Source organism: Anomaloglossus baeobatrachus, chromosome 5 (genome assembly GCF_048569485.1).
Source record: "Anomaloglossus baeobatrachus isolate aAnoBae1 chromosome 5, aAnoBae1.hap1, whole genome shotgun sequence".
Lineage (NCBI taxonomy): Eukaryota > Metazoa > Chordata > Amphibia > Anura > Aromobatidae > Anomaloglossus > Anomaloglossus baeobatrachus.
The window spans coordinates 141,958,911-141,986,221 of record NC_134357.1 but is presented as its reverse complement, the minus strand read 5'-3'; the positions used below and the strand labels follow the sequence as shown (position 1 = coordinate 141,986,221).

At 41.3% G+C, this 27,311-nt stretch overlaps 1 protein-coding gene across 1 annotated transcript in view; it reads right to left on the bottom strand.

Annotated features, from left to right (window-relative positions):
• OIT3 (oncoprotein induced transcript 3) overlaps positions 1 to 24,142 on the bottom strand; it is a 40,173-nt gene extending 16,031 nt beyond the window's left edge. The window contains exons 1-7 of the mRNA XM_075347239.1: positions 24,022 to 24,142; positions 20,757 to 21,131; positions 16,833 to 16,943; positions 9,172 to 9,294; positions 6,513 to 6,635; positions 4,716 to 4,876; positions 1,674 to 2,089 (exon numbers count right to left, since the gene is read on the bottom strand). Coding sequence (XP_075203354.1) covers positions 1,674 to 2,089; positions 4,716 to 4,876; positions 6,513 to 6,635; positions 9,172 to 9,294; positions 16,833 to 16,943; positions 20,757 to 21,131; positions 24,022 to 24,073 — 1,361 coding nt within the window. The 5' untranslated portion in view covers positions 24,074 to 24,142. The remainder of the gene's footprint in view (positions 1 to 1,673; positions 2,090 to 4,715; positions 4,877 to 6,512; positions 6,636 to 9,171; positions 9,295 to 16,832; positions 16,944 to 20,756; positions 21,132 to 24,021) is intronic.
• Between the last annotated feature and the right edge of the window lie 3,169 nt (positions 24,143 to 27,311).

Genomic DNA, 27,311 nt, shown 5'->3' with positions numbered 1-27,311 from the left:
TCTGCAACCAAGCACTCAACGTGTGTACATAGCCTAATCTGGCTAGCCGGCAGTTAGGTGACCGGAGTTTACACTTGGGACTCCCCACTGCACTCAGTGAAAGTTTAACCCACTGTTGGATTGCTGTGTGGCCGTGTCCCGCAATTCAACAGTACAGCAATACAACAGCAGGTTTCACTTTCACTGAGAGCAGGGAGTTCAACTTTCACTGAGGGCAGCAGGGAGACCCCCCCTGTTCCCCATTGTGAATGCCAGTGACCTGACTGCTGGATTGCAGGACTTCTGTGGAGCCATGTCCCGCAATCCGACAATCTGGCAGTCAAGATACCGGAGTTCCCACTCGGGGCTCCCTGCTGCCCTCAATGAACATGGAACTTGCAGCCAGATTGCCGGACTATCTGATTGCGGTACATGGCAATCCAGCAGCGGTTTCACTTGGGGTGTCCCCAGTGTGACCTCCGGTGACCTGACTGCCGGATTGCTGGACTGCTGTGTTGCGGTGTCCTGCAATCTGACAGTCCGGCAATCTGGCAGCGGGTTCACTGGCAGTCACACTTGGTACCGTGGGAAACAGATTGTGAACTCCAGTGAGCTGACTGAAGTCACCACTTCTCACAGCCGGATCCCTCCACTGCCATCAGTGTTTTCTCGGGGTCGCTAGTCACCGGTCATATTATCGGTCACTGCAGACTCTGGATGTAGCAGAGCCAGGATCATGGTGGGACCTTGTGTGTATTACGTTGGACCTGAGGGGGTGTTCTGGGGGTTAACAAATTGGAGAAAGAGGGTGGTTTTTTTTATTATTTTTTTTAATTCAAAAGAAAGGATTTTTGTGAGCTTCTGTTTATTTCTTTTGACATGCATGGTTAGTAATGGGGGTCTCATAAACCCCTCCCTATTATTAATCCAGGGTTTGATGGCAGCTGTTATCTTTTGATAACTCACAGCTGTCATTAACCCTTTTTATTACTTCGATTGCCACCACACCAGGGCAATCGGGATAAGCATGGTTAAGCTCCAGAATTTTTGCATCCAATGTATGTGACAATTCCGGGGCTGCTGCACTACCAGCTCCCAGTAGTCCGCTTTATCTTGGCTGGGTATCAAAATTGCGGGGACACCGCACACCATTTTTAAAAAAATGTTTTTTTCTGTGGAGCAATTGGTCCATGCAAAAATCACATAGATATACCTAATATTGATCTGTGATATGCTCAAAATCACCAGTGCAAGTCTATGGCTCTGTGACTTTTTTTTGTTTATTTTTTTTCTCTCAACATAGAAAACCTGATAAAACTCACACTCTACTAAGATGAAACACGGCTTACACTTTGAACAAAAATTATTGATGAAGTGAAGACTTTTTTAGTATGTAAAAAAAAATAAAAAAAAAATTGAATGTCTAAATGAGCCATTAAAGCAAAAGTTCATTCCAGGAGCAATTAGAGGAAAATAATTTTTATCTGCTTCTACACTTTACGATACTCCATTACAGGAATTTTAGAACAAAACTCCAGATGAAGTTCTGTTTTGTAAATTTTGGCTACTTGACAAGCTATGGATCTGGTAAATGGTTTTTTGGTGCATTATTTGCAAAATATGTGTGACTCCTTTGATACCTTTGCTGCAGTTTCTTATATACTACTTAAATATCAAAATAAATCAATACTTGCCCATCTTTAATTAGATAGTATTTCAGGATTTCATCATTTTTGGAAGTTGGGGTTGCGAAACAACTCTCCACTAGAGTCTCCAGTCCATTGACACGCATCAGGGGTTCAATGCCAAAATAAAGCGAGTCTCTGACCTTAAGTATCGGCAACGTTTCTCTGTAAGGCTCATCAAAATCCTTATCCTTAAAAATTTCCAGGGTGAAGGGAAAGGTCCCTCTGTTGCGACCCATAATTTCAAGTGGTGAGTTCTTAAGATTTGGTACATATCCTTCGATGATGGTGTAAAGTCTAGGAAACTCGCATGTAATCGGAATAAGAATCTTGCTTGTACGAATTATAATGTCTCCATTGCTCCCTGGGGTCTGCTTGGGCATGCCAGTGACTAGATTGGTAGCAATAATCCTATCACTAACTACCTGCAAAAGTTGGAGACAATAAACCGCAAGGAAATGCAGTAAACATATTACTAAAACTAAGCAAACAAAACATGTAAAATTACAGTCTATGTACTATGACATCTAATATTTCAGATACTATACTGCTAGACTTTATTAAGTATCAGAACTGAGAATAGCAATGCGATATGTGCAATGGAGGCTTGGGTCAGAATACCTGATCTTATCCCCACCCCCTCACAGTAATCCACAGGAGTATATAAGAAAAAAAATCATAGGCCCCAATTTATCAAGACTGGTGTTTTTTCACACCACTCTTGAAGGGTGCACTGTAGTAAAATACTGCAAATTTATTAAAAGGCTTGTGCCTCTTAATGTTTTTTGTGCATCCTTCTGCTGGCGTGCACTTGTCTACATATATTTTTTTAAAAAAGATCTGTCTGGTGAGAGATGGAAATATACAGAAAAATTGCTTTAAAGCGCACCAATCCCCAGGATTTTCCTATATACACTAAAGCCATTGCTATAATGGCACTATTATACTGATCTATATTTGTCTGTTAGTTATCAGTTTGGATGTATAGTTTTTGAAACACAGGCAAGTAAAGTTTGTGAAATGTACAGCTTTTTGATTGGCAGCAGCTGCCAAATAGCTAATAATTCTTACAATGACCACAAGTCCCTTACAATCATGATTGAATGAATTCCAAGTGGACAACATGCTTAGATAATGTTATTTTATAACAAAGCAATTTTATGATGATATAAAGATTCTGGTCAATCCCACTATCCTCACATAGAACATCAAATATTATATAAGGTGTTGAGTAATTATAATTGTATATTGAGTATTATATATTGAGTAATATATTTGGATATAATTGATTTAATAGCATAGTGTCCTTTGACTTTTGATTCTCAAAGGAATTTTTGACTCCATAGAATACTGCTAAACAGCTGCAAATTACAGACAGGATATAATTCCAACTGAGCATACGTGGATTACTACTATTTGATCTTCTATGTGAGGATATTTGGATTGACCAGAATCTGAATACGGCAAATTCTATATCATGTGTTATTATATAGTGTGTTATTTTTGGCCAGACTGCCCTGTGTGTTTCTAGATTTGATATTTTCCGTGTTTCCAATGTTTTTAAACTCTGTGTTTTTCTCATATATTTATATCATAATAAAATTGCTTTGTAATAAAATAACATTATCTAAGCATGCTGTCCACTTGGAATTTATTCAATCATGAATATAAGGGACTTTTGGTCATTGTAAGAATTAATTGTCAGTTGGGGATCAAGTCGGTTCAATAAATAAATGAATGGTTTACAAAATGGATCTGTGGATTCTAAAATTATCTTTTTTGACAAATAGCTAATAGCTGGGGTGGGTTTTAATATTGATTTGCGCCCCCTGCCTGTCCGTCCTTCATTATTTTTTTGTGCTAATTCTATTCTAGAAGAGTTTAACTAATATCTTCACTAAGATGGCGTCGGAGTTTGCGCCTTTGCATAGCGCTTATCTCCCGCGCAATCTTTTTGAAGATAGTGTGACCTCAGGTTACTCTTTCCTTGGATGAGCCTAGAATGTATGGGCATGACCAGCTTGGTTAGTGGGCGTGACCAGCTTGGTTGGTGAGCGTGGCGATGTTTCCTTCTGTAGACTATAATCATGCAAGGGCAGCTTCGCTCCCCCGCAGCTTGGGGGTCTTAGCCCCAGGCTTCCACTTCCATGCCCTCGCATCTTCTGCTCTTTGACAGTGGGAGTGTGCGGAGACCGCCCCCAGCAACAGCTGATTGCAGAACGCAGGACAGCTGGAGAGCAGACGCTAGACACCAGACACTGGAGACCAGAGCGGAGGAACTTGCCAGGCCAGGGTGCCAGAACAGCAGCGTTCATCTCAACGCCCCACAGGCAGGGAATATAAACATACCTGTGTGATGGTGAGATGATCACTGCTGTCCTGGCACGCTGTCGGCTTGTTCCTCCGGTCGGATGTGCAGCGTCTGGTGTCCAGCATCTGCTCTACAGCTGATTGCATCTTGTGCTATGTAATTAGCTGTTCCTGGGGGCGGTCTCCACTTCTGTAGTGACCGTTCGCGCTCCTGCGGTCACAACAAGAACAGAAGATGCGAGGGCGCATGCGCCGCCCTCACAGCAGCAGCAAAGGAAAGAATAATATAAGGTCACTCATTTTCACAAAGATGGCGACGGAGATGAGCACTATGCGCAGGCTTCAACTCCGACGCCATCTTAGTGAAGATATTAGTAAAACGCTTCTATAATACAATTAGCATAAGTAAAAGACGGGGAGAACGGACAGGCAGGAGGCGAAAATCAATATTAAAACCCACCCTAACTATTAGCTATTCGGCAGCTGCTGCCAATCAAAAAGCTGTACATTTCACAAACGTTACTTGCTTGTATTTCAAAAACTATACATCCGAGCGGACACCTAAAGATATGTATAGAATCAGCATGATAGCGCCAGTATAGTACTGGCTTTAGATTATACATGAAAATCCTGGTGATTGATGCGCTTTAAATCTAAAGGAAGCAAAGACAAACAGCCATATTTGAAGTATAAGAAGACATAGAGAAAGTATTTTGTTATGCTACTGTAGAAGGTACACACATTGATAGTGGTTCCACATGTCTTGAGGTTGAAGTTGATATTGACATGAGTGCCATTGGATACACCTTTGCAGGAGGAATTGGTAAGTGACAATTCCAGTCCACCAACCAGATCCTTTGGAACAGAGACCTCTATGGAGCTTGGCTTGCATAATACTGGTACTGAAATATAAAACAAATTAAAAAGTTTATAACCTTCACTCTAAACTACAACTTTCTATTCTGCAGAAGAACCAGAAAGAATCAGGTCACACAGTGAGAAATGCAATTTGCGATTACTTCTATCACTCTCTAGCATGAGAATCCCTGGTGGTTATTAGCGATAGAATTAAATGTTCAATCCCAGACAGCACTATGTAACAAAGCAGAACATTGACTCTCTGCCACAGGTCAATGGTTTCCTATGACTTTCACACCAATACACACTCAGAATGACAAGTGCTTTTAACAAAGTCTGAGCACAGTCTGAGTGTATTTATCAGCAGAAACAAAAGCCCAAGATGTGAAGGATTAGGATCTTCAATGGGGAAGAAAACACCCAGCATATTACAAGCATTACACAGCAATGTTGTCTGCACATCACCTAAAATTGAGGTATTTTAGGAAAACAGATGTTGGACAAACATATGTTGTTCGTATTGCAGTGTTTGGTGCATCTGTGGCAGGGTCTGGGATCTCCAGCAGAGATACAGGATTTCCTGGTGAGCCCAGAATTCAATATGCCGTGTTTCTCCAAAAACAAATCCTAGGAGGAAATTTTGGCCTTTAAGGATTAAAGGATTATATAAACCCTACCCTGAAAATAAGCCCTAGTTGCGGTTCAATAAGGAAGTCTACATGTAGCTAAAAAAGTTAATGCAGTGGAAAGCATCGATGTGTTCCACTGCAGGTCCTCCATGCCATGCATTTCAGCGCAGGTCTTCCACGCTGTTGACCAGAAGCAGGTATGATATAACTGGATGTTTCTGTGTGTGTATGATGTTCATGTAATCTGATGTGTGTGTGTGTGTGTGTATCTGACGAAAGCTGGGGAAAACTGCTGTGGAGCACACAAGTACCCACTGGGATTGCCCATTGTAGATTGCAGTAGGACCTGGGAGTGACACAGATGTCTAGGGTCTAGTAAGTATTATTCTTCTGGGGGTGTTTGCCATTTTTGGGATGTAAACTTCGTCCCAATCAGTGTTTCCCCAAAAATAAGCCCTACCCTGAAAAGACGTCCTATTGCATTTTTCGGCGCAACAAATAATAAGACAGCATTTTATTTTTGGGGAAACACAGTAATAATGGATCCAAAAGCTCCAGCAGAAGAAACCCCATTTAGAGATATTTTGGAGCCGATCTCCACTAGGGTCTGTTTCTTATAGGTTGGTTCATTAATTACTATTAGACCTTAATGACCTGATTGGCTCGCAAATTACTATTAGACCTGATATGAACTGTGTATATAATTAAAAGTGGACATCCCCCTGTTCAGTATTGAAAGATAATGGATTCTTACAATCATTTCCTCTTGTGGGTCAAGGATCTCCAGTACAACCTTGACCGGTGTTCTTGGCACCAATAGAGATTTGGTATCAAGTGCATCAACTACAAAACTTCTGCTGTACCCTATCACTAAGCTCAAGAAACGCTGTACACCTTAAATTAAAATCATGCATACTGTATCTTAATTAGAAACAAATTTTACTGACAGTACTTTAGAACATTGATTAAAACAGTTTTGATGGAAAACAAAGCACATAAGACATCAACATGATTGTAAAGTTCAATGGAATCCTTGTTTCTTCTACAATACCTTGGCACGTGTGGTTATCCTCAGACATGATAAGGCCCCTTGGGCACAGACACTGGTATGAATCACCAAGTGGAGCACAGGTATGACTGCAGCCTCCATTGTTGTTCTGACATCCCTGAATATCTAAAGAAGACATAAAACACAGGAATATATTTAAAAAATAGCTCAATAATTAGCAACAACACAAAGCTAGAAAAAAAACAAAGGAAAAGTAAGAATAATATGAAAGCTATATGAAACGCTTATGGACACAGACTATTTTGGACTTCAATATGCAGAACCATTACCATTTAGAAAGCTTCCTTGTGGGAGCTACTTATAATTGAGCTGTTGAAATGAATGAGGGCAGGTAAGGAATTTTAATGAAACAACCTACTTACCATGACAGATAATATGTCATGGGGCGGAGAAAGGATTGGTAATACTGATTAAAAGAATGGAAATCAAGGGAACCTGTCAGTTCACACATGCAGTTCAATGTGTGAATAGGAAGGTGCCTCTAATTTCATTTTGCCTCCCATGTCCATTTTGTATCTTTTAAAGGGTTTGTGAATGAAAAGCCTGGAATACCTGTAAGTGACAGCAGAATGCCCAATGGTGACAATTTGCATATTTGCATTCATGTTTCAGTTAGACTCATCTGACTTTTCTCAATAAAAGACTGTGACATGGGACCACAAATCGCATACATTTGCTCACAAGACTGCCCACCTGCATGAGGAACACAGGGGAATAGTGACTGTGAAGGGGTATCACCCCTACAAAACGGTTAGAGCATTATGACTATAAGATTAGAGCTCCCCTGTTTTCTGTATTTTATAGACTGGTCAGGGCTCCTCCTCTGAACTGTGAATTTGGACTAACTTGGCCCCAAAATGTGCATGAAAGAGAGAAAGAGCGAGAGAAGAGTTTAGGCGGGAACAGGAGGAGTCCGGTTGCTTGAGGGAAGTGAGAGAGAAGGGACATTTCCTGTGTTCTGTCCGAGAGCAGCAGTTTGGGAAGAGGTAAGGTTCCAGCTGCGAGAAAGACTGTGAGCGAGTACTGGACCAAGACGTTCCTTAGGTCGGCAAATCCAAGTAGAGGAAGCGTTCCCCCTGCCCTACAAGGAGAAGTGCGCACCAGCTCAAGAGAGTAGACTTGTTCCCCCCACAACTGGACTGGTAGTCCTTACCAGTTTGTGCACTTGATAGGGCATAGTATAGACCTCTGTAGCCAGAGTGCGGTATCCGGGAGGTCCGAATAGTGAATGTCTGCTAAATTGCTAGTGCAGTGCAGTTGCGATTAGTTTATGTCTGCCAAGTTTTCTTGTTGTGGTAATCTTTGCAATATCTGGGGCGACATACTGTTTGCGTGCTCCAGCTAGGATTTGCAGTGTGTTAAATTTGATACCAGAATAATTAGGGCTGCTTCTCACTTGCGAGTTTCTCGCAGTAGAGCAATGCGAGAAAAACTTGCATTGGAATCGGACACATGTTAGTCAATGATTCAGCTCGCATTTGTGATTTTTTTTCTCAGTCCAAATCGGACTGAGAAAAAAATCGCAGCATGCTGCTTTTTTGCGAGTTTCTCGAACCATTTTTCTCAATGATTCCCTATGGAAGCGGATTAAAAGTAGGATCACACACGCGCACCAGCGTTCACATTTGCGAGTGTGGCAGGAACTATGCTCATTAAATATTGAACAGATGAATGTGACATCACATTCCCAAAGGTAAATTAACTGACACAAGTGTAATAGCTTTTATCTAGTTAAGATGTTGCAGGAAACTAGCATCGCAAACACGACACACACGCGTCGCACACGCGAGCCAAATCATTAGTTTATTCAGAAATAGAATCGCACTTGTGTTGCACTCGCACCTAACGTGAACTAAAATCAGCCGAGTTTTTTTCAGCCCAGTCGGACCGATTTTACTTGCATAGATGTGTTTTCAGCCTTACCCTCGTTCACTTGCATAAACGCTTATTCCCTGCCTGTTAATAAAACCTACCCTTGATTGTGCAATCTCGTCTTGTGTACCGCAATTGCATCCTGCACTGCTGTGATTCCTAGGTCACCGCTACAGCTGTGTGCGCGTTGGCAGGATTGCCAGTCTACGGTGACAGAGTGACTGCAGACTTTTCATTTCAGCTTGGAAAACCTCTTTAAGCAAAAGTTGTAAGATATTAAAAAAACCCTATATAAGTTTGGCATTGCCTTAATCACATTGATCCACAGAATATAGTTAACGTTTATACTCTATAATGACTGAAAAAAAGTTCTGTTTTATTTTTTTCCATCATTTTAAAAATCAAATACATTTTTATGACATGTCATTTCTCTGTGCTGGTGGAAAAAATATAAAAGTCATTGCTCTCAGAAGGCATTTTTTTTTTATCATAAAGGACAATGTTGGCTGCCGTGGTCAGTGCTGAAAATTAAGCTGTGCACTTATACGACAGCAGAGATAAGAACCATGGTCGGCTTCCAAAAGCATTTTAATTGTAGGCATATATATGAATGGAGAAAAGACATGTAATAAATTAAGAGTACTACAAATACAATAAAAGTTTAAAAAATCCAAACTTCTCAACTTTTAATGTTTTTTCCACTGAAAGCTAAATTTCATTCTTAATGTAATGGACTATGCATGACAATAAAAAATGAAAGTGTATTCACCGTCACATGTTTTTTCATCTACGGCCAGCACTCGTCCTTTACCACAAGCACAGCGATGGGAGTTCTTCAGGTTAATACATACTTCACTACAACCACCATTATCATGCTCACATTCATTTTCATCTGTGAAACATATAAGTAAACTCAGTTTAGAGGAAAACCTGTCACGTTGTCCAGCATGTTATAAAAAAGAAGAAAACGAGCAGAACTACACATACGTTTAGAAGAAAAGACTCAACATATTCATTGAAATCCTTAGTGTCTATATGTCACTAGTCCAGTGGGCGGTCCTACAAGTGATCAACAACTATCTCTACATGCATTTTAGAGTCACGGGGCGATAATTGAGGAACTTACACCTGACACCCTGGCAAGCTACATGTGATATGATCCTAGCTGGGTGTGTGGTCTGCTGTCATGTGGGCTGTAAACCCTTGCAGACGGCATACTGCTACTGAAGTTGGCTGGCCAGAACATGATGAAGACTTGTACTCACAAGGAGACCAACATTTCATTCTCTGCAACAAATTTACACTTCATATAGCGGACACATATCTTCTAGTACATTACCGTTCTACAAGGCATATTCAGGCACAGTAATAGTTCCCATTGGGTGGCAACAGATAATACTAGTGCAACGAGTTCCAGCACCACCCAGCGCAGCGTTACAGTGCAACTCATGATGGAGCCACTGCAAGGGAGTGTGACCATGTCCAGTCTCCCTACAGGGGTGAGGATCAGGGGTCCCATTACCATGGTCAGAGTAGTGTTGTGCTCTCATACACTGGGGGAAAATCTGTTCAGATATGCCAAGTCCAGTCACATGTCAGTAAGGATAAACCCATTACTTTGACAGCTAAAGGGCCTGTCCACTAGAGTCCTGTCCTCCGGCTGCTATTGTCTTTGGCTATTCGATTGGATGATCAGTCTCAATGCTATTTGCACTCTGTGTATCAGTCAATTCCCAAGGTTCTCGCTATCTTATCTTCAGTCTACTTTCTTTCCATTACTGCCAGAAGCTACCCACTGTATGACTTTCACGACCTATAGACTGTCCATAATTGTCGCTCACTAGATCTTCACTCTCTAAACTAAACTGACTATTCTCTTCAATCTCTTACCCTATCAACTAGCTCCTCCCATTATGGGCTAATCCCAACACTTAAATGTTGCTTACTAGTGATTGGCAAGCACTGAAATGCTTGAATGCTCGCTAGTCAATACAAACTGGTCAGACGCTCGGACGAGCTCAACGCGAGTAACGAGCATAAATGGAAACTCAATGATTGACTGGTTTGAATTTCCACCCACCCGCCAGCCATACTCAGACCATTTCCATTGGGAGGGAAGTTTTTTTTTTTGGCTCACAGTACGTCCACGAATGGCTTTCCCCGAGGTGCCTGCTCACGTCATGCAGTGAAGCAATCCTGAACGTAGAGTTTGTTGTTTCACGAACAAAATATCTAAGCACCTGCGATACTTAGCCAAGCTCCATGAGCACCCAAGAACCCCAAAGCTCGAGCTGAACACACTCCCTCATCACTATTACTTACCCCATAGTCTGGTAATTTCCTACACAAGTGCTTTGACAATACTTTATATTACTCATTATCAACATACATATCACAGGTTACACTATATGTTACATAGTAACACATTACAATCCACACGTTATCATTAGTGATGGGTGCGCACTAAAATCCTTGAATGCTCACTATTCGATTTGAGCCGGTCAGAATCTTGGACGGGCTTGACGTGAGTAACGAGCTTTCCGCCCACATACAGCCAGCCATAAACAGAGTTTTTTTTGTCACCCTACGTCTGAGAACGTTGATTTATTCCATGGGAGAGCCTGTGACTGGCTCTCCCTGGGGTGCCTGCACACATCATGCAGTGAAGCAAACTTGTGTGTTGTGATTGTTGTTTCATGAATAAAATATCAAATATCAAAGCACTGGCGATACTCAGCCGAGCTCAAAGAAGTACCCAAGCACACTAATGCTCGATCGAGAAACGAGCCGTGCCGAGCACATTCTCCCATCACTAATTCATCAGAGTTCACAGATCATAATACTTACAAAAGACGCAAGACATTATTCACATTACACTACACAACGCAATTGGTGTCTTCAGGAGCAAAACGCGACAGCAATAGTCCACCACTCTTACACAGTGTAATACAGGGAAGACTGTCAATCACTGCATAGGACCACCCACTGCACGCATATGTATACAGACACCAGGAAATTCAATAAATAAAATGCAGGTTTTATTCAAATTTTCCCACAAAAATGCATATCAATCTGATTAACTCCTGCTCTGCAGTATGCTGTCTGCAGATCAGATATACTCATGTACTTTTTCATCCTTATTCATTTTTTTACCCTATAAATGTTTCTAATCTGTTGAATAATGTAATAAAAATGTGAGATTTTCTGCAGTATGGCTGGTATAAGGGATTTGCATATTGCTCTATGGATTCTATCATGATGACATTGCTTCCATCCTCTGCCCCTTTCTGTATTTTTTCTTATTCAGTATGTCCTTTACAAAAGATATTAATAACTCTCCACTGTCCTATTTCTCTTGCATTTGCCATATTTCTAATATAATTCTGCAGGAATAAATGAATGGATCAGTAATAGCCGCTGGCAGATGATTTTTTCCATCATGTATCAAGTCGGAGGTGCTATAAATCAGACAGTATTCAGAGTCTACTTTTCTGGCAGATGAGAGCTAAAAATATTCTCGACCCCATCTACTGTTCTGTTCTGTTCTAGCCTGCTCAGTCTTAAGATCTAGAAAAAGGTATTGCTGGTATTCACATAATCTTACATATTACATCTACGCAATAGGAGTTTTTGGCTCTTGTTACATAGGGTAATGCTCCATAGTAAAATATTCAAAAAGACTTAAAGGAGTTTTCTGGGATTAGAACAGGGATGATTATTATGATTAGGATAGGATTATGATTATTCTATTACTAATGAGAAAACATTGCAGTATATTACACTACTAAATAAATGGCATAATAGGTAGAAAGAGATATAAACAAATTAAAGGCCACTTCATACTGATCAATAAGGGTGTCAGTCTTCTAACCTCCTCCAATCCAATATCAATGGCTTCTTTTACTGATAAGCCATAAATATTCCAAGTGCGCACTTACCGGATTTTGCCGCGGAATTTCCGCGGATTTGCTGCATGTTTCGCTGCAGAAAATGTTCATAACATCTCTGCAGTGAATCACCAGCAAATCCTATGGAGAAAAAAAATCCTGTGCGCACTAGGCGGAATTTGACAGCTGCATGTTTTGCTGCGGGAATCCCGCAGCAAAAACAAGTGCATGTCACTTCTTTTCCGCACATCGCTGCGGGATTTCACTCCATTGACTCAATGTTAATCATGAAATCCCGCAGGGAATAACGCAGGCAGCAAATTCTGTGCGGTTCACTGCGTTTTCCTGCGTTATTCCCTGCGGTATTTCGCGGTTTACCTCCGGTAATGTACATCGCTTGTCTGCGGTTTTGCGGTGAAGTGATGTCATTACAGGAAGAGGAAGCGGAGCAGAGTAAACACACATAGATCACACACACAATGACACATCACAGACATAGATCACATAGAACACAGACACATAGAACACACATAGAAAGAAAACGGAAATATAGAAAAAAAAGAACGTGGGCTCCGCTGCATATTTACCTTCCAGCCGAGGTAAGCACACAGCGGCGGCCCAGTATTCTCAGGCTGGGGAGGGAGAGGGGCAGGGGTAATGTCCCCCGCCTCACTCCCCCTCCGGCAGCCGAGAATATCAGCCGCAGCTGCCCCGGCACTGTCGCATGCAATATGCGGCAGCACCGGCGTGTCCTCGGCTCTTCTTGCCACCGTGTAGCAGTGGTGGCAAGGTAATACAAGGGGTTAATGGTGATGGGGGATCACCGCCATTAACCCCAGGCTTGATCATGGCAGCGTCTATGTGACAGCTGACATGATCAACCCGTAAGTAAAGTGAAAAAAAACACAGACACCGAAAAATCCTTTATTTTAAATAAAACCAACAAGCCTCGTTCACCCTTTTATTAACCCCCCCCAAACAAAGCTCCGGCGTAATCCACAGGTCCTGCACTGCTGACATCCAGCCGCGACTGTCACAGACACAGCGCTGAATGAAAGCAGCAGACAGCAGAGGTAATTACCGGTCATTTCCCACGGCCGGTAATGTGAACTCACTGCCGACCGTGGGAAATGTAGCGATCTGTCCTCTATCTATCTATCCCTCTATCTGTCTGTCTATCTATCTATCCCTCTATCTATTCTTCTGTCTATCTACTATCAGAATTAAATGTATTTTTTTTTTTTCTTCAATGTGCTTTATTGCATTGAATGCAATAAAGCACATCCCAACCCGCACGCGGCAAAACCGCGGCAATACCGCGAACAATACCGCGGTAAAACCGCAGCAAACCGCGGCAAACCGCATGCGGTTTTCGGGTGCGGTTTCCCGCTGTTTTTTACCGCGGGTGCGGTAATCTTTGAGAGCATGCGGAATTTACGCAAGGAAATTTCATTTCCCAGTGCGCACAGAAAGACTGCTTTTTTGTTTTTATCAAATAAGGTAAAGGTCTGCTTAAAACCATTTGTACCAACATTAACACCTTCTCATTGCCCAGTGTACGGAGGCTCAGTGATGTAACAAATGATAAGATGCTTGTTTGTTGTTGGCAATTACTCATCCATAAGAATGATCATCAGTGATCACGTAATCACGGGTTGAAACAGGAATGTTGTGATTCTCAATCATCAGTGATGTGTATAAAAGGGACCGGCTTACTTGGTCAATTCAATAGCCAAGGTAACTCCTTTTTTTATTAGTTTGACAATACAGAAAGGCTAGCTTAGCGGCTGAAAGGAGCCTATAAGCCAGACCCCCATATTAATTCACATCAGTTGTGACATATAACTGAGAACGCTCTTTTCAATGGATTAAAAAAAAAAAGGCAGAAAGAGTTTTATTATATCTTCTCATGAGACAACACTAAAGATATGACACTTTGATACTACAGTATATAAAATAGTCAGTATACAGCTTGTATAACAGTGTAAATTTGGTGTGCTCTATAAATAACTTAAGACAACCATTTATGTTTAAACCGCTGGCAACAAAAGTGAGTACACACCTAAGTGAAAATGGCCAAATTGGGCCCAATTAGCCATTTTCCTTCACCGGTGTCATGTAACTGATCAGTGTTAAAAGGTCTCAGGTGTGAATGGGGAGCAGATGTGAAAAATGTAGTGTTATCGCTTACATACTGTACATACTGCCTCATGTATGTCACTGCAAGTTCAAGATGGCACCTCATGGCAAAAAATTCTCCGAGGATATGAAAAAATAATTGTTGCTCTACATAAAGATGGCCTAGGTTATAAGAAAATTGCCAACACCCTAAAACTGAGCTGCAGCACAGTGGCCAAGACCATACAACGGTATAGCAAGCCAGGTTCTACTCAGAACAGGCCTTTCCATGGTTGACCAAATGAGTTGAATGCACATGCTCAGATCATATCCAGATGTTGTCTTTTCAAAATAGACATGAATGCTGCCAGCATTGCTGCAGAGGTTAATGGGGTGTGGGATCAGCCTGTAAGTGCTCATACCATATGCCGCACACTGCATCAAATTGGTTTGCATTGCTCTTGTCTCACAAGGAAGCCTCTTCTAAAGATGATGCACAACAAAACCTGCAACAGTTTGCTGAAAACAAGCAGACTAAACAAATGAATTACTGGAACCATGTCCTATGGTCTGATGGCACCAAGATAACATTATCTGGTTCAGATGTTGTAAAGCATGTGTGGTGGCAACCAGGTGAAGAGTACAAAGACAAGTGTGTCTTACCTGCAGTAAAGCATGGTGGTGGGAGTGTCATGGCTTGGGGCTGCTTGAATGCTGCCAGCTGTGGGGAACTACAGATCATTGAGGGAACCATGAATGCCATCATGTACTGTCACATAATGAAGCAGTACATGACCCCTTCCCTCCGGAAACTGGTTCTTAGTGCAATATTCCAACATGATAAAGATCCCAAACATATCTTCAAGACGACTACTGACTTGCTAAAGAAACTGAGGGTAAAGATGCTTGACTGGCCAAGCATGTGGCGTGCCCACAGGGTCTGTGGGTTACCAGTCACGGGGCTGCGGTGCTTCTCGTGGGTCACCACGGTGGCCTTGCACGGTTCCGTGACCTCGGCGGTGTCAAAGCTGGGGATGGGGATGATGGGGCAGTTGTTCGTGATGCCACCTGTGGTGTGCGGCTATAATGGGAGCCACCGCTGTGGAGAGTCTCTCTCTTCTTGAGCGGATGGTAACGCAGCTCGGGTGTTGCAGCTCTCCACAAGTAGAGCTTGGCCCCAGGGAGGATGATAGGAGTAGTAGTCGCCTATGGCGCAGGGGCGCGATGTTGATAGCGCCGGCAGTAATGGGACGACACACAGGGTGCAGTTTAAGCTCTTTACTCACTTGAAACACACCACCGTTGGAGCACCAGACTGTGCTGTGATGGACTTTAGCCAATCCCGGATACTTTGGAGGTCAAGGCCGATGTTTCTTTCTGTGAGTCTCCTTTCGACGGTTTCCCACCATACCAGTTCCTGGGCCGTGGAATTGGTCACGGGTGCTTCTGCACTCCCAGCGAACCCTGGGATTCCAGCTCCAGACCACAGGCCCCGAATTGTCCGTGTCTTTGCTTATCTCCTCCTGAGTGCAACCTGGTGCTTGCTGCGCCCAGAGCTGACTGACTGCTGAGTGTGATGGCTCCTAACTACCCCTGTTGGTGCCCCACCTCCCGGGTTCCTGAACTAGTGGGCAAGAGGTCCCCTACCTCATGATGGCCACCCCAGCAGCTACCCTAGCCCAGTCCCAGTGGAAGAGCTCCCGTGTTATGTGTTGGTTGAGTGTGTTGTTGGTTGTTTACCGGTGACTACCTCCTCCGTATCCTTGGGTGAGGTGCAGTACCCTGTGGCGCATGAAGCCGCAGGAGCACCATTCATGTCTCTAGACAAACTCTATTGAGCGTCTGTGATGCATCCTCAAATGAAAGGTGGCAGAGCGCAAGGTCTCCAACAGCCTTCAGCTCCGTGATGTCATTATGGAGAAGTGGAAGAGGAATCCAGTATCAACCTGTGAAGCTCCAGTGAACACTATGCCCAAGAGAGTTAAGGCAGTGCTGAAAAATAATGGTTAACACACAAAATATTGACACTTTGGGCAGAATTTGTCCATTTTCACTTCGTGGCATACTCAGTTTTTTTTTATCAGCGGATTTGACATTAATGGCGGTGAGTTATTTAGAGAGCACGCCAAGTTTACACTGTTATACAAGCTGTACACTGACTACTTTACCTTGTGTATCAGTGTCATATCTTCAGTGTTATCCCATGAAAAGATACAAGATATTTACAAAATGTGAGCAGTGTACTCACTTTTGAGATATACTGCATGTTAATATCAGTATGTTAGAAGGTTTTATATTTTTGCAGTGTTTTTAGAGCTTTAAAAAACAATAGGATTTGAAGCACAAAGTATATTAGAAAACGGCACAACTTTTGTTTCAGTGTGATATGAAGAAATAGGCTAAATATTAAATATGTTGGTCTTACCCAGACAAGTTTGCCCATCAGGACCTAGAACTGTCCCAGAACTGCATATACAATCTCCGGTGTCCAGACATGTTCCTCCACATTCCATCAAATCACAGATATCATAGAAGTCTAAATAACAGATAACACATTACATAGAAACCCTAGCACTCAAACTTCAAACCACAATCTGTATTATGAGGTTTTTTTAGGTGACGTCTTTACATTACTTTTTGCAACTGCGGTGAAGTGAGAGATATGCTTTTTTTGCGTATTGCTATGCAGAGCAGTGTTTTCGGTATATTATTACAAACCTTTCCTTCTTACTTTTGTCAATGTAAAGTTATAGGGACACAGGAATATATGAAACATTTTGCAGATGGCTTCCACCGTAATTCACATGTTTGAGAATGATTTAATTAGAGATAAAATTCAACTAAATTGCAATGTTTTAGCAGAATAGATAAACTGCAGAATGCGACATTCATATATCAATTTCCAGCTATATACTTTACATGCGAATATCTAGAAAATAACAGAAAATTCTAGCCACATTCTGCACTAAAACTGGTAAGAAATGACAGTTTGTTATAGCTGTTATATTGGAAAGGACATGCAGCTGTTCATGCAGTTTTTGTAATGAAAGCCAGAAGTGGATCCGGCCAGATGTCCTTTCCTTATTTTTTTTGTAATTTTTTAAAAATTCTACTCCCAGCTTTGGCTCCAAAAAATTGCACAAACACTAACTACATCCATACACATAAATGGTATTTAAATGAGGATGTTACATGTTACGTCCATAGTGGGTGGTGTGTGGACCAATTGCGCCATGGGACCCTGGCTTACTCTGTCAGGAGGGGCGTAACTAAGAGACTACCCGGTCTTCACTAGAGCCTTGGGTGACTAGGTGGTTAGGCTTGAGCAGCAGGTAGTCACCAGGTACCGCTCCAGGGCAGTCCCAGGGCCTGCAGCAGACTACATCCCCAGAAGCTGCACACAACCAGACAGACATCTTGGTAATCAAAAATGGACAGAGACAGAAGATGCCAACACTGGGGGCAGATAAAGTGCTGGCCAAAAGTATTAGCACCCCTGCAATTCTGTCAGAAAATACTCAGTTTCTTCTTGAAAACAAATTCTTTGGTATTATCTTAATTTATTTTGCTTGCAATGAAAAATCACAAAAAAGAATGAAACAAAAATCAAATCATTGATCATTTCACACAAAACTCCAAAAATGGGCCAGACAAAAGTATTGGCACCCTTAGCCTAATACTTGGTTGCACAACCTTTAGCCAAAATAACTGGAAGCAACCGCTTCCGGTAACCATCAATGGGTTTCTTACAATGCTCTGCTGGAATTTTAGACCATTCTTCTTTGGCAAACTGCTCCAGGTCCCTGAGATTTGAAGGGTGTCTTCTCCAAACTGCCATTTTGAGATCTCTCCACAGATGTTCTATAGGATTCAGGTCTGGACTCATTGCTAGCCACTTTTGTAGTCTACAGTGCTTTCTCTCAAACCATTTTCTAGTGCTTTTTGAAGTGTGTTTTGGGTCATTGTCCTGCTGGAAGACCCATGACCTCTGAGGGAGACCCAGCTTTCTCACACTGGGCCCTACATTATGCTGCAAAATTTGTTGGTAGTCTTCAGACTTCATAATGCCATGCACACGGTCAAGCAGTCCAGTGCCAGACGCAGCAAAGCAACCCCAAAACATCAGGGAACCTCCGCCATGTTTGACTGTAGGGACCATGTTCTTTTCTTTGAATGCCTCTTTTTTTTTTCCTTTAACACTAGAACTACTGGACTCGTGACACCTATATAGAAATGCATAGTGCAAAGTAGTCAAAATGACTACCTCAGTAGTTCTAGTGTTAAACTCTATGTTGATGGGTTTTCCCAAAAAGCTCTACTTTTGTCTCATCTGACCAGAGAACATTCTTCCAAAACGTTTTAGGCTTTCTCAGGTAAGTTTTGGCAAACTCCAGCCTGGCTTTTTTATGTCTCAGGGTAAGAAGTGGAGTCTTCCTGGGTATCCTACCATACAGTCCCTTTTCATTCAGACGCCGACGGATAGTACGGGTTGACACTGTTGTACCCTCGGACTGCAGGGCAGCTTGAACTTGTTTGGATGTTAGTCGAGGTTCTTTATCCACCATCCGCACAATCTTGCGTTGAAATCGCTCATCCATTTTTTCTTTTTCTTCCACATCTAGGGAGGTTAGCCACAGTGCCATGGGCTTTAAACTTTTTGATGACACTGCGCACCGTAGACACAAGAACTTTCATGTCTTTGGAGATGGATTTGTAGCCTTGAGATTGCTCATGCTTCCTCACAATTTGGATTCTCAAGTCCTCAGACAGTTCTTTTGTCTTTCTTTTCTCCATGCTCAATGTGGTACACACAAGGACACAGGACAGAGGTTGAGTCAACTTTAATCCATGTCAACTGGCTGCAAGCGTGATTTAGTTATTGCCAACACCTGTTAGGTGCCACAGGTAAGTTACAGGTGCTGTCAATTACACAAATTAGAGAAGCATCACATAATTTTTCAAACGGTGCCAATACTTTTGTCCACCCCCTTTTTTATGTTTGGTGTGGAATTATATCCAATTTGGCTTTATGACAAATTTTTTTTATTTTTTTAATTGAAGACAAATTAAATGAAGATAATAATACCAAAGAATTTGTGATTGCAATCATTTTCAAGAAGAAACTGAGTATTATCTGACAGAATTGCAGGGGTGCCAATACTTTTGGCCAGCACTTTAGCAGACAAGACTCTGGAGACCCAGCTACTGCAGACCCGAAAGTAAGGCAGACAAAGCTGCAGCACTACAGGAGACATCTTGCAGCTCTCAACCAGGCACAGAAATGGGCTTAAAATAAAACACCCCAATGTTATCGAGCGTGTCAGGGGTGTCCATTGTCTGACCTTAATGATAATACCTCTCCAGGGCATTTTCTGGGCCTGCAGCAGGAGACCAGAGGGTCAGTGAGCAGGAGACATCCAGTGGAAAACATAGATACGCTACAACAGCACCGGAGGTACAGGACACAGACAGATAAGAACTAACCAGGAGGGGTCTGGACGAGGCAGGCAACACCAGAAAATACTAAACAGACAAAATGGAAACTAAATGGACAGACCAGAGATCGACAGACAGATAGGAAGAGATTGGGCCAGGGAAGCAGAACTCTGCTGGACACAATGATATATGTTCCAGCAGAGTCTGGGCCTGCATCCCTATAGCAAGATGGAGAGTCTCCAGACCTGAGGATGCAGCAGAGTTGGGAGTGCTCAGCAAACTGGCCATGCACAGGACGATGCCTGCAGTAAGTAATATGGCACATGTGGGTCACAAGTGTGATAGAGGAGAAAGGAATAAGTCACTGCCACATTTCTCACCAGTGAACAAAATAACTTGGCATACTGCAACAGCATGAGCATTCTTTTTTGTAATATTTGCCATAATGGAAAAGTTTGATCACCCCAAACATAATAGTTAATTGACTAGCTTTTCCGATATAAAAGAGTAAGGCCACATAACAAGGCCCTATAGTAAAGCCAATGGCAGAAAAACTAACATGGCTGAACTCCCTAAAATGCTGTTCTTATATTGCAGTACAGTACATTTAGTAAATACACTGAAAAGGGCACCTGGCTCAACACCGAACATGTCTACATGTTCGTATTGAACCAAGGGATGACTGAGCTGGTGTAATGTATGCTCTGCTTAAAATTATACAGTCAAGATGCAAACTTGTACCAGATCTCATGACAAAAATGTTTATTACATGGGGAACTGACCACTGTGTACTCTGCAAACATATATTTGGTCAATAGGAAGGAGTAACATTTTCCCCTGTAAATTTTGAGTTAAACTTCATTTAATTGTGAATAGTATTAAATAAATAATCAAAAACAATGAGCATACTTACGCCCACAATAGACATGAAAGCAAACATTTGGCTTTGTTAGTCGATACACATAATACCCTCCTGGGCAGGCCTTGATTTCCACAGTTGTGTTCCATTGGCAGCAGTTATTGCTGAAGCTAGCACAGGCTTGTCTTTGCACAATGCCCTCTGACTCACTTGAGTGGCTCCCATTGAGCCAGATTGGGGCATGTGTGCCACAGTGGTTTTCTGGGATACAAAATGTTGGCATAGCATCTCCAGCCATACCAGTGAACCGATACCACTCGCCACTCAGGTGGTTGTCACACATGGGTTTGTCTTGGGATTCATTAAATAAGTGGTCTGTGTTTCTCCAAGGCTCATTTAGACTTACATAGGCTGAACATGGATCCAAGGCTTAAAGTAGGGAAGAAATACATATTACAACATGTTAATAAGTGTCTACACAATGTACACAAATTTCTATGTCATGGAAAGACAAAAGGAAAAAAAGTGTCTACAGAATTTTTCATATAGCCTTGTGAGGCTACAATGTGTTGTGATACCTCACTGAGGTTTGAGCATGGTCCTAGCTCAAAGCACACATTTTGCTTGCTACGTCAAAACTTAAAAGTGTAAAGTGCTAGAAATGAAATATTGGTTTAAAAGGGGTTTGCCTGTACTTTATTTTGATAGCCTATCCTTATTACAGGTTACCAATATCAGATCGGTGGGGATGCAAGACCCGGCACCCCCACCATTCAGCCATTCCCGGGGGACACTGTTTTATATATATTAGAGGGGTTATCAAGTATCTTATATTACTAGTCTATCCTTAGGTTAGGTTACCAATATCAAATTGGTGGGGGTTCAAGACCTAGCACCCCAATCAATCAACTGTTCCTGGGGGACACTGCTTTAAATATTAAAGGGGTTGTCTAGCTAGTATTTTATATTCATAGTCTATCCTAAGGATAGGTTACCAATATCAGACCGGTGGGAGTGTGAGACCTGGCACCCAAACGGATTACCGTTTCTGATGCCGGCCGGATGTGATCAGTTGCGGAGCAGAACAGTACAGCTTTGTTGACTGTATGGTGGCCAAGCCTGGATACTGCAGTACCCAAACACGACCACTATACAGCTAATGGAGCTATGTAGTTTTGGTCTGCAACTGATCACAATCCAGCCATCACCAGGAATGGCCAATTGGTGAGGGTGCTGGGTGTCGCACCTGCTCTGTTCTGACCTTTATATTGATGACCTATCCTTAGGTAAGTACCAGACAAACAGTAGTGCCCCACCCTTTCAACTCCTCAAAAAAAGAAATTTAAAGAAAAATTGTACAAATGAACCCATCTGAACCTTTCCAAATTCAAAACATGTCTGTAATTGAATTTCTATAGATGAATAATCAAAATGGAACATCAAGTTTCTAAACATAAAGTGTAAATCACCATATAAATTCAAAGGAATTTCATTTTTTAAGATTATATTTTGAAGCAGAATTACTAAACTAAATGCTCCAATGTTCTGGCACAATTTTTTTTGAAGAAAACAAGTTGTCAATACACCAAATTTATGTGTTTTTTGCTTTTTTTTTCTCACATATCATTAAGCAAACAGTTCAAACTTAGCTGAAAGGAATTGGCTTAAAATGTGCTACATTACTCCAATATTGCTGGGAAGAAACTGGTTTAAATAAGCCAACCATGAAATCCAGACCAGAAAGTCAGAGGAAAGTATCTAAATCTTTGCCAAGAGGGCCAATGTGATAAATTTGGAACATCTAGCCTACTTTTCATTGGTCTACACAAAAATAAATCTTCCCTTGTGTATTTCAATTAATCACTATTTTCAAGATATCGACTTAGCCCTGACCTGGAAATGTGCTGGACAACGGCTACTGATGTACTGAGCGTCACAGACGATTATCTACACTGGATATGATTGCAGCTGACAGGATTAGGTATATATTCTTTTTAGCCCCAGGATTTTCATCCACTGAAACCAAGCAGAAATCTTGGTAATGATAAAGTATTAAAACAAAAGTATAACCGGACTCCTCACTATACAATGGGAATGGTGATTTACAGTGATTAAGAACTGTTTTTCAATGCGTTTCGCATAATTATGAAAGTAGTGCCAAAAAAGATAAAAATTAATTTTTTCCTCTGCTTTCTCCTAATTCTAAGAATATACCGTATATCAATAAAGACTAAATGTACAATTACTGTGATAAGTGTGGTCTTAAGTTATTAAAAATGTAAGTAATTTGCTAAAAAATGAAAGTCAGAGCTAAGTGGAGCTAACTTGTAATTAGGTTTAATTGTAATGTTAATCCCAAAACAAGTAATGTATTCAGTGCAGTTATTATGACTTCTGTATGCCTCACATACGGTTGGCTTATACTATAACGCTGTGTCCCATCAGAAGAAATCTGGATACACAAATACAGCAAAAATGGGTCGCAATGCATCCCATCTACGCAGAAGCTGCAGGGTGAAATTTGCAGTTTAGTTTGGCAATGCACGTTAATTAAATCATCAACATCTTCCTATATCAGCCAAGCCGAAAAACTTTTGGTTAGTGCCTAGTAAAAAAAAAAAAAAAATGTGGATCATGATATGCCAGGAGATTAATATGTTTTTGAACCTTTGCCATCATTTGTCAGATACCTTCACAAAATACACATTTTTGTGCTACTGTTTTCGCGTTTGTAAAGATCCCATGAATTTCATGTATTTTGTACAAGGCTTTTGTAGCTCACGCATTTTTTTTTGGAAAACCAAAAACACACGAATGCAATAAAAGAGATATATTATATATATACATATATATATACACACATATATATATATATATATATATATACACATACATACATACATACATACATACATACATACATACATACATATATATATATATATATATATATATATATATATATATATATATATATATATATATATATATATATATATATATATATATATACACACACACATACACATACACATACACACACACACATATATTCCCCATATTGCAACTCTCTACTGGCTTCTACCAAACATCCAGACATAGAAACGAAAAAAATGCAGAAAATGCAGAACTAGTCTTAAAAACACTAAGTGTACTTCTAAATTGGAATTGGAATTTAGGATTATCTACATTGAAATGTGATAAGCTTCATATACGTATATATATGGTTTTGGCTTGAGCTCCAGCATTAACAATTTGGAGTTGAAAAATATCCAGTGTTCCTTTTTTCTGTCTGTTTTAGGAAATTATTGCTACTTACCCAAGGGGGTCACTTCATCGAGGTAGAAACAGAGGATCAAGTAGAAAAACATTTTTTAAAAATCCAAGTGTAAACTGAAGAGCTGGACCTGGTGCCCCTAGTTAGGAGCCTTGTCAGATGGTCTCTGTCTTCTCTGTTTCTGAGGAACAGAGGATCTTGTTTTGCTTTATTTATCACTATGACCTCTACCTTATCATTTTCAATGGACACATTATCAGAAGGAAGAGGATGAAATGAGCCAAACCTCTGACCCCTCCAGCAGAGATCTGCCTTGTAAACAAGGATATTTTTACTGATTGATCCTGATGTCTCATCCTTCCATTGTCTTCACATGCTGAAATTCTCAAAATGATGCATTGTTACCCGCAGGACAACCCTGAGGAGAAATACTCAGGAGACAGGTCATCAGCTGAAGTCAGCCCTTCCGTTTGTCCTGTCCCAAGTCACATGCTTGTCTTTCTTTCTTCCTGCATGCCTAGTATAGTGGCGATCCATATGCTTTCATTGGAGAATTTTTGAAAAGCAAAAGTTAAGGAATCAGGATCGCTAAAAGTACGAATCATACAAAAAATTGGTTCTAAAGTGCCCGAGTGCTAGGTGTATAACTATTTATGAAATTTTGATGTAAAAAACGTCTATAACATATACAAAAACACATTAATGAAAGATACTATAAGATATACATATGTGTATGATGGAATAAAAAAAATATAACAATATATACCAGTAGAAAAAAATGTATAGTATATGGGTTGTTATACATCAAAATAATACAATCTAATATATAAAGCTGAGTGTGTGTGTGTGTGTGTGTGTGTGTGTGTGTGTGTGTGTGTATGTATGTCCGGGATTGGCATCTGCACCGTCGCAGCTACAGCCACAACATTTTGCACACTCACACGTCTGGATCCAGAGAGCGTCATAGGCTATGTTTTGAGGGGAAATTTTAACCCCGCTCTTTACAGTTATTCACCAAAAAACCTGCCTCCATTAAAGCGAATGGAGCTGGGAGCCACAGTGCAGCCAGAACTTCAGAAGAATGCACAGCCATGCCCTTATATGGAATGTTGGCGTGTCACAATGCAGCCAGGTAAAGAGACAGACAGAGACAGGGAAAGAGGCAGACACAGACAGGGTAAGAGACAGACACAAAGAGACAGACCCAGACAAAGACAGACTGACAAAGAAAGTGACAGACAGGGAAAGAGAGGGAATGAGACAGACAGGGAAAGAGAGGGAAAGAGACAGACAGGGAAAGTGACAGAGATAGATAGACAGGAAAATAGATAGATAGACAGACGGGGAAAGAGATTGAGAGATGGAGAAAGAGACAGAGAGACAGGGAAAGAGGCAGACAGGGAAAGAGAGAGAGAGACAGAGAGATATATACAGAGGGGGAGACAGACAGCGAATGGGAGAGAAACAGAGAGACAGTTACTATCCCGGGCAGCGCCGGTGCGAAATTTTAACCCCGCGCGTTCCAATTTACCAATCAATTTTGCCCCTATCTACATAATGGGGAAAAAGTGTTGGGGGCAAATTGACAGCTGCCAGATGTGAACAAGGAGGACTTAAAGAATGAGAGAGATGGCGCCAAAGAGTATATACCGTACAGTTGCTAAGGTGGGGCCCCGACATGGGATACTCACCACACTCGGGGATATGAACACACACACAAAATGCCCCACACACTACCATGCACTTGAAAACATATACCACCCTCAGCACACATCTCACCACACATACACCAACCTCGCCACATAATCACCCTAAAACACACACAAGTCTGGTATTATCCTTCAAAAATAAAAATCTGATTAATAAGCAGCCAAACTACAAGAACAAGAAATGTACCATATAGGAAATACTGCAGCTGTCAGTCACATGACCTGTCTACTATGTGTATGTGTGAGCTAATATATACTGTCAGGGGGGAGGGCTTTCTGTTGCCTGGAGATTTATCAGGCTGCCAATAGCAACCAATCACAGCTTAGCTTCTATTTTGCTACAGTTAATTAATCTGAGCTCTGATTGGTTAATATAGGCAACAATTTAATAATTACATTTCTATTTGTTTTGTGGTTTTTGTGTGCAGAATACATTTTTGTTAATACATTCTATTTTGTTAACAGCAGTTATTTACCCGGGCGAAGCCGGGTAGTACAGCTAGTATAATATAAATACCCTAAAGCACAAAAAATGGTTCTAGGGAGACAAAAAAACAAATTCTGATCCAGGTGATCCTTTCCAGAAGTTCTATAGCAAAAGTGAAAGCGATATTACTAGCTGTCAGTACCAAGATAAGAAATGCTATGGGTAAAGCTGCAGCCAAGGCTCATAATAATATAAAGGGTCAAAGTAAAAAGGATCACAGGCTGTGACACAAGGTAAATTAACCTATATAGGTAGTATCACCAGCCTCAGTGATCAGTACAATTGTCAACTAATAATTGAGCCGAGAGATAAGGGCTTACCCAAGACAAAGGTGGTTCGGGGGAGCCAGTCCAGGAGGGGACCTCCGATGGCTGTCTCGCGGTATGAAAAAACGCTTCTTCCGGGAGGAGTAAGTGAACTTTTTTGTATGATTCGTACTTTTAGTGATCCTGTGGTTCACGGGACCCTGGTGTATGTTCCCTATCCCTTGCTTCTATGTCCTTTCTACTATTTTTTACATATGTAATAAAACTAATTTCATTGCACATAATTACTCCTTTTTTCATCTTTGTTATATATAGAGAAGTCACTATAGTTCTTGCTTAAAGGGGTTGTCAATGACTTTTAAATTGACACCTCGCACTCCTGCTCAACTGTTCCTGGTGCCAGCGGTGGTTAAAAGTGCTCAGTTCTAGAGTGTACGGTAACTTCACAGCTCTGTGAACAGCCCAGTGGCCAGGGACTGCATGAACGACACTCATTACTTCCTATAGAGGCGGATGTGCAGTACCCAGCTGTAGCCATTATACAGTTGAAAGAGCTGTGCTCTGCAACTTATCACATCCGGTCACCGCCAACACCGGGAACAACTGATCGGTGGGTGTGTCGGGTGTCACACCCCACGATCAGTTAACTTTATGTCCTTATCTTCTCTTTCTACGTATTCAGGACAGGATTTAGATAACTTTTTGACATAGTAAGAAGCTGAAGCATAGATAAGGAATGCCCATAAAGGATGTTAAATTATTTTTTTTAATAATAAGTATTATTTTTATATAGCACCAAAATATTCTGCAATGTTTTTCTCTAATGTTGCAACAAGTGTATTACAATGTTTTGCTCTATGGGAGAAGGGA